Below are 12,781 nucleotides of genomic sequence, written 5' to 3'. Positions count from 1 at the left end.
CCAAGAAAATGGCTGTTTTCAAACCATGTGGGACCTGTCACTGGCAAATGTTAGTGACAGACCCCCACTTGCATGTGTTTGTGGTGCGTGGAGCGGGACTACAACTCCAAGATCTGCAAAGGCTGGCGTGCCATGCATCCCAAGACGCTGGGGGAGCGCTCCTCACCGCCTGACGTCTGTCAACTTTGTGACACTCAAAGTCCCATTTGCATGGAAGGTCCTGGGCCCGTTCACGGAGCCCTTCCCAATGGAGGTCGACTGCCTCCATATCGTCTGAGTTTGCGGTTAAGTCCCACAACATAAGAAGTCGAACATGTCTTTGACTTTGCCGCATCCGTTGAAGTCTTTTGATGAGACGCAGGAGCATCGGCATTCCGTGCGTAGCAAATCAGCGGGATCTGGACCTAGCTCCGCTCCACACTTCCCCAATTTTCCCAGAGTCTAAGCAACCCCCACCCAGCTGAAAGAGTTTCTATGAGGCTTGTGGCTTTGGATTGGGCACAGAGAGTCTGGTATGCCAAGCTGTTGAGCATGACCATCGGTCCTGCAGTCAGCTGCCTCTTCAAGATTATCTTCTGTTGCAGCAACAGGGAGAATCCTGCAACCAAGCCAGCGCTCCCTCCACCTTCATGTGTGGAAGTTGAGTGGCAACAGTTGAGTGCTTTCGACCTTCCTTCCGAAGTCTGTAATGTTATTCTTCAAGGCAGGTGTCCCTCCACCAAGTCAGTGTACGCCTGCTGTTGGGGCAAATTTGTGGCATGGCGGGCTTCCCACAACGTTGACCTCCTTTATGCACCTTTAACCAAAGTTCTCTTGTTTGCTTTATCTATTGCTTTGCAGAGCTCTATATTTCGCACAGTTAAAGCTTATCTCTTTGCCATCTTGGCATTTTTGTGCTTGCGGGACCAACCTTCTCTCTTCAAATCACCTGTTTGGCTAGATTCCTTAAAGGCCATTCAGTATGTGTTTCCTTCTACGTTGTTCATCGTGCCTCAGTGGAACTTCAACCTGGTCCTTACCTTTCCCATATGTGCACCATTTGAGCCTCTGCACAATTGCTCTTAACCATCAAAACTGCCTTTTTAGTAGTCATAACATCAGCTAGAATGGTTAGCGAATTTCAGGCCCTGTCTGCACATCCTCCATATACCACCTTTTACATTCTCCGTAAAAGTGCCTCCTTCCTTCCAAAGATTGTGACTCCCTTTCATGCAGGATAGAACATCACTCTGCCCTGCCAACCTTCCTTGATCTGCCTCACCCCTCCAAAGAGGAGGAAAGACTCCACTGTCTGGATCCGAAAAGAGTGTTGTTCTTCTTCCTTGACCACACAAAAGAATTCTGGGTGGACAGGCAACTCTTCATGAGCTATGTAGAAGCTTAAAAAGGGAGGGTAGCCTTGCGGGAAAAGTGGGGGCAGGATGGCTTAGAATTAGACGACGAGGAATGGCAGGAAGCATTATCCACGCCTAAGGAGGTTGCCATATCGGCGAAACTTAGGTTGGTCCAATTAAAAATCCTACTCCGGGTATACCTCTCTAGTCCTAAACTGGTCCTGATGGGCAGGAGCGAGGAGGGGTTTTGCAGGAGGGGTTGTGGCCTGGAAGGGTCCTTTCTACATATTATCTGGGAATGTCCTTTAATCCACAAATACTGGAAGGAGGTACATAAATGTATGAGTGACGTGTGGGTGGTTGAAATACGCCTTGAAGCCAAAAGGTGTCTGCTAAATGTTTGGAAGCCCACGGACCTCAACATGAAGGCTAAACTTTGGTCAACACCCAGCCAGATGATAGCCAAGCGGAATATCGCTCGCTGTTGGGGGACACCGACACTACCAACACTTGCTGCATGGAAAATCGACATGGATTGGTGCATGGTACGGGAAAAAACTTTGTGTCACGTGGCTGTCCAAGGAAATGGATAGGGCTCTGGACAAAATGGAACGTTTACAGTGGTAATATATGTGAACCCCCATATGTTCCCCCCCTACTGACGAACCACTGACTCCTTGATTTATGCTACTGTTGTCCTGGTTCTTTTACACTGTATTGATATTGTAATGACCTCTGTTTTTGTGTAAATGTGATGCACATGTAATTACAGATCGAATGTATGCATTGACCAACCACTGGTATTGTTTAATAAAAAGAATTATAAAAAAACGAGGGAGGGCTGTGCAGTAACAGGCCATCTTGAGATGGATTGTTCAGTGCATTAAGATATGCAATGCAATGCACTGGCTAAGAAGTAACCCCCTGTGGGTCTGCATACTCAATCCACCGGAGCCAAGGCTGCAACCACTGCGTTAGCATGTGACTTCCTGGTTCTAGACATCTGTCAGGCAGCCGGTGGGCTTCACTGCACACATTCACCAAGCACTACTGCCTGGACAGTCAGGCCTGTCGTAATGGACACTTTGCCCGTTTGGTCCTACAGGACTTTCTAATTTCATTGATTTCGCAGTCCCATCTCTGGGAAGGTATTGCTTGGGTATCTATTCAAAGGTAAGGCATCTGCACCGCGAAATCGCTATCAGATGAACAGGTTACTTACCTTTAGTAATGCCTTACATGGTAGAGACTCTATCTAGCCACAGGTTCCTTACCGACTCTCCCATCCTCCCCGCTCTGCGAACTGAACTGTAAGGGGCACCGTTCCGAAAGCCTTAGCTTGACACACCAGTAGTCCGTTCTCATCGTGGCTCCGCACTAATGGCATGGAAAGTTGGGAAAGTAACTAACGTCAGCACGCCGTGATGGCGCCTATGTAGGTACGCACACGTCACTTCTGGCATGGATACCACCAACATGGAGCCAAACTACGCCGTCTACCAGCGTGCAGGGGTAATGCTCGAAAATCTTCCAGATCTGATGCCTGTTGATATTCAAAGGTATGGCATCTGCGGCTAGAGTCTCTAGCAGATAAGGCATTTCTGAAGGTAAGTAATTTGTTCTTGACGTACACAACATTGGCCCTAATTTTCCCACAAAATTCCGCTTTCCTTGCCAGGTTTGAAAACAAGGTTACGCCGTTGGAAAATGTGTACAGTGCAGCACTGAACTCTATGCCTTCTAGGCATACTAAAGTCATGAATGTTTACAAGAATATTCAATGTCAAAGGAAGTTTCAAGCGCATATAAAACGACATATTGACAGATTTTAACTTTGTATTCACTTTCTTTTCGAACATTAACATCAGAGTGCAATTGTGGGTTTGAGGTCAGTATGGAATGCACGAGGCTATGCTAACTATATTTATATTTTTACAAACCTTAACACGTCCCTTTTTCATATTAATTCCTAGAATCTCTATTTGATTGTGGTTGGTAAATGTAAAATGTTATGTTGCCTGAAGTGCAAGATGCTCTAATCATTATTAAAAAAAAGAATACCTTTTCTCTCATTGTAACATCTTGTCTGATTGGTGAGCTCTGATGTTGCCAAACCAAAGGTTCCTGTCCAGTATTTTAGTTATGTAGCAGCAGCGTGGGAGCCATCAGCAATCCAGCAAACACATCTGGGTTTGGTCCACATGCCTGATCCCTTCTGCACTTCCTAAGATAAAAACTCCCGCACAGCAAACCAACCACCATCATCATCTCTTTACTTCCACTATTGCTGCATTACCATGACGGCAATATTACCATGACCTTGTTACGAGTTCATGGCACCACCCACATCACTACAGCCTCATCACTACTTCCTTACCCTGCACTACTGCTTCCGAACACTGCACGACCTCTGTATGCAGGATGAGTCTTGTCTCTGTATAGGTCTAGCCCTATTTTGGATTGCTCTTTAAGTCAGTTAATATCCTCTTCTGGATTTCCTTGCATTTTGGGTTATGATGTCTCTATAATCTTGGGACCACTGTTCTTTATGCATAAGCTTTACCTAGCTCCCCGACCCCGACGACACTCGTTCCCTTGTTACCTATAACCTGAGTGAAAAGTGTGGCTGTGAGTGCAGGTTTGAATGGTGTTTCTAAAATTGTAAAGTGGGTTGTGCCTGTGTGTGTGCGTAGTGAAAAGTGAACCTATATGCATGCGGGGTGAATGGTGTGTTAGTGTGACTGCAGTGTGCAACATATTAAAGCCACACCTTTGGCATTAACAATGTTTCTTAAACAAGTTGTTTTCATGCGTCGTATTGTGATTTGATAAAAAATTGTATTTGAACTCAACTTTCACTCTATCCTACACATGAATAATATTGCTTTGCAAATGAACATTAATCAAAACGTATTAACTGCAGGGAATAAATTAAACCAATAGCATTATTTATATTAAATGTATGGGGATTGATTAACAAAATAACTCAGATTTTTAGGTCTGTACCCAAGAGTGTATTTTTACTAGTGTTGTAAATTCACAAATTCTGATTGGAATCCACATGGAAAACTGCACCTGGAACAGGTTTCTTTCTAGTCTGTTTTTGTAGGAAATCATGTGATGTCCCAGTTTGAAATCCATTTCCACTGTATTGATTTATCCTTGTTTTTTTGTCATCTTTTCCTGGAAAGATTCAGGGTCTAAGGTTATGTGACATTACTTCCTGGAATGTCATTGAGGTCAAAGTGTGGCGGATGTCACTTCCGCTGCCCCTGGCATTTTGGTGACTCAGCATCCATGAGATTTTTTATTAAATTGTCCTATAAATGTATACTTTTAAATCGTATGAAATAATCACATAAATTATGTGCGTGAAAACATTTGTGGAGGTCCTTTCATCTTCTGTTTTAATGCTTTTCATAGCTGCGAGGACTACTCCATTCCGGAATATTGGCACTTTTCCTGTGGAAATTACTTTTCAGTCACATTGAAACAATGATGTGCACCATCAGCGAGTGAGGACCTCTGATAACTCGCATTTTGCAACTGATCTTTCTGTGTTATCAAATTAGTAAAAAAGAATGTGAAAATGGAAACTCCTCTGTCTCTGTATGTAACACATTATTCTGGTCAACCTGGTACTATATAGGACGACTTTTTGTTTTTTCAACACAAGATAGGAGTTAATAAGGCACTTCCGTGTTTTCAGTTTTTTTAAATGTAGTTATGCAGGAGATTATTTAGATTCCCTTATTCAGTCAGTCACTGACAGTGTGGGTTTTTTGTGTGATTAACCACTGACAACTTCTTTTAGGTGCTAGGATAAGATAATATTGATTCTTCAGTAATATATTCGCAAGAGTGTGCGTGCATATTTCTTCTTACAGCAGAGCTGTCGCATTATTGTGTTGTGTTAATTAGTAGTTTGATTATCGGAGCTTTCAAAAACCCATTCAAAGCATTTTTATACCTTGTTCGTGTTTATTTTGCAGAACGCAGAGGCATGGAACAATTTGTCGACCGCATATATCAGACTGAAACAGAAGTACGTATTTTACATGCATTCGACAACATTTGATTGGCAAATAGCCCTGCTTGTTTTCTTTCCCACACAATATCACTGTAGGGCCCGAATAACATGTTTTTCGAATTGCCAGCCTGCAGGGAAATGTTTGTGAATCGTGAACCAAATATGTAATTTTATGTGCACTACGAACTGTTATAATACTCCTGTGAAAATTCAAGGTAGTGTGCTTACAGAGAAGTGAAGTCCCTAAATAAACATTATTCTCTTGGTAGTGGGTGAAGGAAGGGGTAGAGCCTTTAAACATGTCGTCACTACCAGATGTATTGGCTCCTGCACAGATTTGAAGATGTTACTGTTTTAAAAGGAAGATATTTTTTTCCCTTCACTTTAGGTCAAAATGAAAACCCACTGGGTATATCCTAAGGAAACCTGTACAAAAATAATTTCCAAATATGATTGTGTTTAAAGCTATTTTTACTGAGACCAGAAACTGGATCAAGATAACTTTGCCCTCTTTACGTGGCAGTATCCCACAAGTCAAGTCAAGTCAAGTCATAGAATTTGTATAGCGCACTACGTACCCAGAGGGTTTCAAGGCGCTTAGGAAGGGGAGGAGGATTATTTGTCAAATATCCACGTTTTGAGCTGTTTTCTGAACGCTAGGTGGTTCTGGGTGAGGCGGAGGTAGGCGGGGAGTGAGTTCCATGTTTTAGCAGCCAGGTAAGAAAAGGATCTGCCTCCCATGGTGGTCTTGTTGATGCGAGGCACAGTGGCGAGGGCTTGGTTGGAAGACCGTAGTTGGCGGGAGGGGGTGTAGAAGGACATTCGAGAGTTGAGGCAGTCTGGCCCGGTGTCGTAGAGTGATTTGTGTGCGTGGGTAAGCAGTCGGAAAGTGATCCTCTTATTGACGGGTAGCCAGTGGAGGTCTTTAAGGTGACCAGAGATGTGTTCGTTGCGTGGGATGTCTAATATGAGCCTGGCTGATGCGTTTTGGATTTGTTGGAGTTTCTTTTGGAGTTTTGCGGTAGTACCCGCGTAGAGGGTGTTTCCGTAGTCCAGTCGGCTCGTGACCAGAGCGTGGGTGACTGTTTTCCTTGTTTCGGAGGGGATCCAGCGGAATGTTTTTCTGAGCATGCGAAGAATGTTGAAGCAGGAAGAGGAAACGGCGCAGACTTGTCTGTTCATTGAGAGTGAAGAGTCCAGGATGACGCCAAGGTTTCGTGCGTGGTCTGTCGGGATGGGTGCTTTTCCTAGGGCTTCCGGCCACCAAGAGTCGTCCCATGCGGAGGGGGATGTACCTAAGATGAGGACTTCTGTTTTGTCTGAGTTCAGTTTCAGACGGCTTTGTTTCATCCATTCAGCAACTTCTTTCATTCCTTCGTGTAGGTTAGTTTTGGCGGTGCTGGGGTCGTTGGTGAGAGAAAGGATCAGTTGGGTGTCGTCCGCGTAAGAGATGATGTTGAGGTTGTGTTGGCGTGCGATGGCCGCGAGGGGGCTCATGTATACGTTGAAGAGGGTGGGACTGAGTGAGGATCCTTGGGGTACGCCGCAAATGACTTCAGAGGCCTCGGACTTGAATGGAGGAAGGCGGACTCTCTGGGTTCTTCCGGTGAGGAACGAGGTGATCCATTCAAGTGCTTTCCCTTGAATTCCGATGTTATTGAGGCGTTGTAGAAGGGTGCTGTGGCAGACTGTATCGAATGCTGCAGAGAGGTCGAGGAGGGTGAGGGCGACTGTGTCTCCATTGTCCAGTAGAGTTCGAATGTCGTCTGTTGCTGCGATGAGGGCGGTCTCAGTGCTGTGTTTTGCTCGGAAACCAGATTGTGAGGGGTCGAGGGATTTGTTGGCTTCGAGGAAGGCGGCGAGCTGGTTGTTGACGGCTTTCTCGATGACTTTGGCCGGGAATGGAAGAAGCGAGATGGGGCGGTAATTTTTGAGTTCGGTGGGGTCCGCTGTTGGTTTTTTCAGAAGGGCGGTGAGTTCAGCGTGTTTCCAGTCTTCAGGGAAGGTTGCGGAGTTGAGGGAGCGGTTGATGACGTCTCGGAGGTGCGGTGCTATGACGGAGTCTGCTTTGTTGAAGATGTGGTGAGGGCATGGGTCTGTAGGGGATCCTGAGTGGATGGAGTTCATCAGGCGGATGGTGTCCTCAGTGGAGATTGGGTTCCAAGCGTTAAGGGTGTTCACGGGGGGAAGAGGGTCGGCAGAAGGTAGGGTGGGTTGGTTTCCGGGTTGGTTGTCAAAGCTGTTGTGGATGTCTGCAATCTTGTTGTGGAAAAAAGAGGCTAGGGAGTCGCAGAGGGTTTGAGAGGGGGTGATGTCGTTGGAGTTGGCTGAGGGATTGGAAAATTCCTTGACGATGTTGAAAAGTTCCCTGCTGTTGTGGGCATTGTTGTCGAGTCGATCCTTGAATGCTGTTTTCTTGGCTTTTCGGATCAGTTGGTGGTGAGTGCGGGTGGCGCTTTTGAAGGCGTCCTTGGTGCTGGAGGTTGGGTCTTTTTTCCAGGCCTTTTCGAGGGAGCGGCAGAGTTTCTTGGATTTCTTGAGGTCATCGTTGAACCATGAGGCCTTCTTGCTGCCAGGTTTGTTTTGACGTTTCTTCAGTGGAGCTAAGGTGTCGGCGGTGTTGGATATCCATAGGGTGAGGTTGGCGGCGGCTTCGTTGGCGTTAGAAGAGGGGGCTGGGGAGTTTCGAAGGAGCGATGCGGAGATTTGGTCCGTGGTGATTTTCTTCCAGTTTCTTTGCAGGGTAGGTTGAGAGTGGTTGATGGGTTTCGGCTTGTTGTAGGTGAAGTGAACGCAGCTGTGGTCGGTCCATAGGAGATCCGTGGTGTGGCTGAAGGAGACATGATTGCTGGAGGTGAAGATGGGGTCCAGTGTGTGACCTGCGATGTGGGTGGGGGAAGTGACCAGTTGTTTAAGTCCGAGGTTGGCGAGGTTGTCCAAGAGGGTGGTGGTGTTGCGGTCGTTGATCTTTTCAAGGTGAAAATTGAGGTCTCCCAGGAGGATGTAGTCTTTGGAAGGGAGCGCGTGTGGAGTGACGAAGTCCGCGAAGTCTTCACTGAATTTTGCGCGGGGTCCTGGTGGTCTGTAGAGGAGGGTGCCTCTGAGTGTGGTCTTGGGGTCGATGTGAATCTGGAAGTGAAGGTGTTCGGTGTTGGCGAGGTTGGCGTCAGAGCTGGTTGAGATGCGGAGTGATTTCTTATGGACGATAGCGATTCCTCCTCCTGTGTGGCTGGTACGGTCTTTGCGGGTGATTTTGTAGTCTTCAGGGATGGCAATGGTGATGTCTGGTGCGGAGGAAGCATTCATCCATGTCTCCGTAAGGAAGGCGACGTCTGGAGAGAGGGTGTCTAGTAGGTTCCATAGGTCAATGGCGTGCCTGTGCACCGATCGAGTGTTGAGAAGGATGCATTGTAGGTGGTTGGGATCAGGATCCTGTGGTGTGGTCTTGGCGGAGATGTTGTCGGTGCCGCTGAATCTGCAGGAGTAGCAGGAGAAAGGTCCATGGGTGTGTCCAGGAGCGGCTTGGACGCAGGTGGGGGCGCGACCAGGGTCAAGGGCTAGGAGGGAGGTGGCATCATAGGTAATGCGGGCGGGCTGGGCAGCGCGAGGGGCAGGGGGTCTGGCGCTGGGCGCGGTCCAGGCGCGGACGGGCGTAGACGGGCTTACCTTTGGCGCACCTTCGGCGCGGGTTGGGCGCGGACGCTGCGCGTGAACGCTGCGCGCGGGAACTCCTGTCATATATGGATGGTGGAGGGGGAGGGGCGAGGGCGTCTCAGCTGGGAGGCGGGGCGGTCTCTAGAGGGCGAGCACAACACACAAAATGGCAGCAGAGGGGTTAAGAGAGCGTAGCGCTTGGGGAGAAATGCTCAATTATACAAATACAGGTGATAGCGCTTTTTCAACAAATGCAAATACAAAGCGGCGAACAGTGCAGGCAACAAATGAGGCAGTAGTTGGTTAAATAAGCGGAGCAACGATACCACGGGACGATAACTCAGAGTAGTAGTCGGCCACTCTCATTTCTGACTGATCTGTCTCCTGGTCTAGAGCTCCTGGGTTTGCAAGGTCGGAACCTGGTATTTCCAGGCTTGGTTTCACAGAGTGTGTATGCACACCCAGTTAAAAACTGCAGTGGCGGCTCCTCTGCTATGGTGGACGAGCGTCGCCACACCTGCCCACAGAGGAAAACAAAAAATCAAATGATAATAAAACTGTTTCTGTTTGGGGCAAGACCATCATGACAACAGTAGCGGTGTGGAGGAGGCCGAGGAGTGGTGGGCACTGCTGTCAGTCCGCATGCCGGTTTGGCCTGCCATCTTAGGACGGCCAAACCAACATGTACACTGACATCTCTCCAACCCAGCTGCATTGCTGGATGGAGAACCACACCAGGCACATGCTCTGAGCCCCCGATGAAGTGCAAAACTATACTGCTCCTCCCAATTCCGACTCTCCTCTTATGGGTATTACTACCATGAGAGCAGCGGCTGGATTGGCTTTAGGGGAACTTTTGCCTATGAACAGAGAAGCAGAAAATCGGAGAGTGGATTTGTTACCCCTCCCCCACGCTGCCCTACTACTTTTTCCAACTGAACCATCTCCGCTCCCTTCCGACACCTGTAACACGTGTGGATGTACACAATGCTCCTTCTGGATTCCCCCTCCCGCTTCCCTGACCACCTCAACTCTAAACAGCCTAAAGCAGCCTTCCTGCTGACAATTTCTACCCGCTCTATAAGGCACACCATATTTGTGGGATTTTTTCCCCACTCTAGACAACAAAACATGCAATTGCTTCACTTTAGTGCAGGGATATCGTCTAGGATTGGAAATTCCAGCCCCTGGTATCCCTTCACCAAATTCCATCAAACCCATAATGAGGCTGTAGTAGCCATAGCTAAATATACTTCTCCTTTGATATCTGCAGCCCTCAACACAATCTCATATTCATTTCTAGTCCAAAGACTGATTAGGATGGGGTCAGTGGAAAAGCCATGGGTTGGCTAAAAAGCTTTCTAAAATATCAGACCCGTACAGTCCAGTTAAACCTCTTTAATTCTCGATCCATGGCCCTGGACAGGGGGGTACCCTGGGGATCATCTTTGAACACTACACTGCTTAATATCTATGTTGCCCCTGGCTCAAGTGATAAGATCTTGTGGGTTCCAAAGTTATATGCAAACGACACACAACCACCATGGGGGAAACCCTGAATCTACCAAGATCAGTTTCCAGGAATGTATGGAAAAATAGCCCTCTGGATGTCCTCCAATTGCCTCCAACTTAAAGCAGGAAAGACTGAAATCTTGCATTTAGGAAAGGCTTCCTCTTTATAGTCTTATAATTGGTGGCCTCTGGAACTGGGTTCAGCTCCTACCCATACCCCTAAAAAGGTAGTTATAAATCTGGAAATATTGATTGATAACGTCATCTCCATGAAAAATCAGGTCAATTACATCTTTGGATCCTGTTTCGGAACTATGCTCCTTCACAGGAGAGCTTTCCAATGGCTGCCTTGCAGTACAGAAAATTCATAACTCAGGCACTTATAAGTTGCCTGGATTATGCAAATGTCCTAATGGTTGCTGCAAAAGAAGTGTTATTTGCTAAACTTGAGATGGTACAAAACAAAGCTGCTCGCCTTTGCAACCTGCCACCCCGCTCTCTATCTGAGCCCACTCTTAAATCTCTGCACTGCATTCTGATTTAAACAAGCATTTACAATGCAATAGGTCTCGGGTTAATTAAGTTTGAGCTATTGGCATTGCTAAATATTGCAACACCAACTGCAACACAAGTCTATAAATTGTATGCCAAAACAATATGTATTTATTTTTGTAGCAATGGTGGCATGCTGCGCTTTAGATGAATATGTTTAAAAGTAAAGTGCGCCATACTGCGCTTGCTACAATAGTTAATTGTGGATGCGTTAACAATTGATGTGTGCACTGATGACTGGTGGTGTGTGTGCCTGTAGAAATTGTGCACTGATGGCTGGTGGTGTGTGTGCCTGGTGGAAGTGTGCACTGCCGGCTGGTGGTGTGTGAGCCTGGTGGAAGCGTGCACTGCCGACTGGTGGTGTGTGTGCCTGGTGGAAGCGTGCACTGACGGCTGGTGGTGTGTGTGCCTGGTGAAAGCGTACACTGACGACTGGTGGTGTGTTTCTGGTGGAAGCGTGCAACATGGCTGGTGGTGTGGGGGCCCGGTAAAAGCGTGCACTGGCAGCTGGTGGTGTTTGTGTCCAGTGAAAGCGTGCACTGACGACTGATGGTGTTTGTGCCTGGTGAAAGTGTGCACTGAAGGTGTGTGTGGTTGCATGTGTGGTTGTATGTGTGGTTTTCTGGTTGTGTGTGTGGTTGTGTGTGTGGTTGTGTGTGTGGTTGTATGTGTGTGTGTGTGGTTGTGTGTGTGTTTGTGTGGTTGTGTGTGTGGCTGTGTGTGTGTGGTTGGGGTTGTGTGTGTGGCTGTGTGTGTGTGGTTGAGGTTGTGTGTGGTTGGGGTTGTGTGTGGATGGGGTTGTGTGTGTGTGTCGTTGTGTGTGTGGTTGTGCGCCTCGAGCTGGAAATCGTTTTAAGTAAAAGGAGAGGCGCGTGCACTGGTGCAGTGTGCGCCTCCGGGTATGCACACAGACACATACTCTCTTGCGTTCTCACACACCCATACACACACCCATACGAACACACTCTCACATCACATACACATACACACAATCACACTGTGCTGGGGCAGGGCACAGTACATGCTGCTCAGCAATAATAAGGGTTCAGTGGGCCCCAGTGCAACTGCACTTGCTGCACCAATGGAAGCTGTGGTCTGCATATTCTGCGTGATCACTATGACAAGGGCATAGGACAGAGTGTACTGGGGCGGTGTCATTGATGTACAAAGCATGTCTGCAGTATTATCTCCAGTACTGGTGGCATGATGTGAGACACATTCAATGAGAGAACTTTTCATTTCGGGTACTCCAGTTCCATGGTTAAAGTGCACACTGGAAGAAAGGCTGGCGAAAGGAAATGCACGTTAGAGCCCTCTGCATTTCTAAAGCAAACAAATTGCACATGAATATTTGTTTTAACTGTAGAGAGCATCTGAACTCTGCGCAGACATGAGATGGGGCGCATTTAGATGGGCCTCCTCTAACTGACCTGAAAGGCTGTTCAACTACAGAATGCTTGGGGTTAAACCATATCACCGCACAGGCATACACTGGCCACATAACACCCTACACCCCTTTTACGTGTTGCTGCACTGCAGGTTGCCGCCCTGAAATGGAAACAAAAATAAAACCAGGTGTGTCTTCTGTGGCAGGGCTGGGGGTGGGGGGGTACGGGGGGGGGAGGTGGACGGGGAAGTCAGCTGTGTTCAACACAGAAAAACACAAGGTGTGGTTAAAAGACACTGGTGGTGGATGAAC

The 12,781-nt window shown here is 47.5% G+C and overlaps 1 protein-coding gene across 1 annotated transcript in view; it reads left to right on the top strand.

The window, feature by feature from the left end:
* The window catches only part of TTC27 (tetratricopeptide repeat domain 27), a 1,875,723-nt gene that overhangs the window by 1,565,278 nt on the left and 297,664 nt on the right, over positions 1-12,781 (top strand). The window contains exon 15 of the mRNA XM_086926895.1: positions 5,327-5,379. Within this exon, the coding sequence (XP_086783021.1) occupies positions 5,327-5,379 (53 nt within the window). The remainder of the gene's footprint in view (positions 1-5,326; positions 5,380-12,781) is intronic.

The sequence above is a fragment of the Lissotriton vulgaris genome, chromosome 6 (assembly GCF_964263255.1).
Source record: "Lissotriton vulgaris chromosome 6, aLisVul1.2, whole genome shotgun sequence".
NCBI lineage: Eukaryota > Metazoa > Chordata > Amphibia > Caudata > Salamandridae > Lissotriton > Lissotriton vulgaris.
Note: the sequence above shows the minus strand (reverse complement) of the source record. Positions and strands in the feature narration are given on the sequence as shown.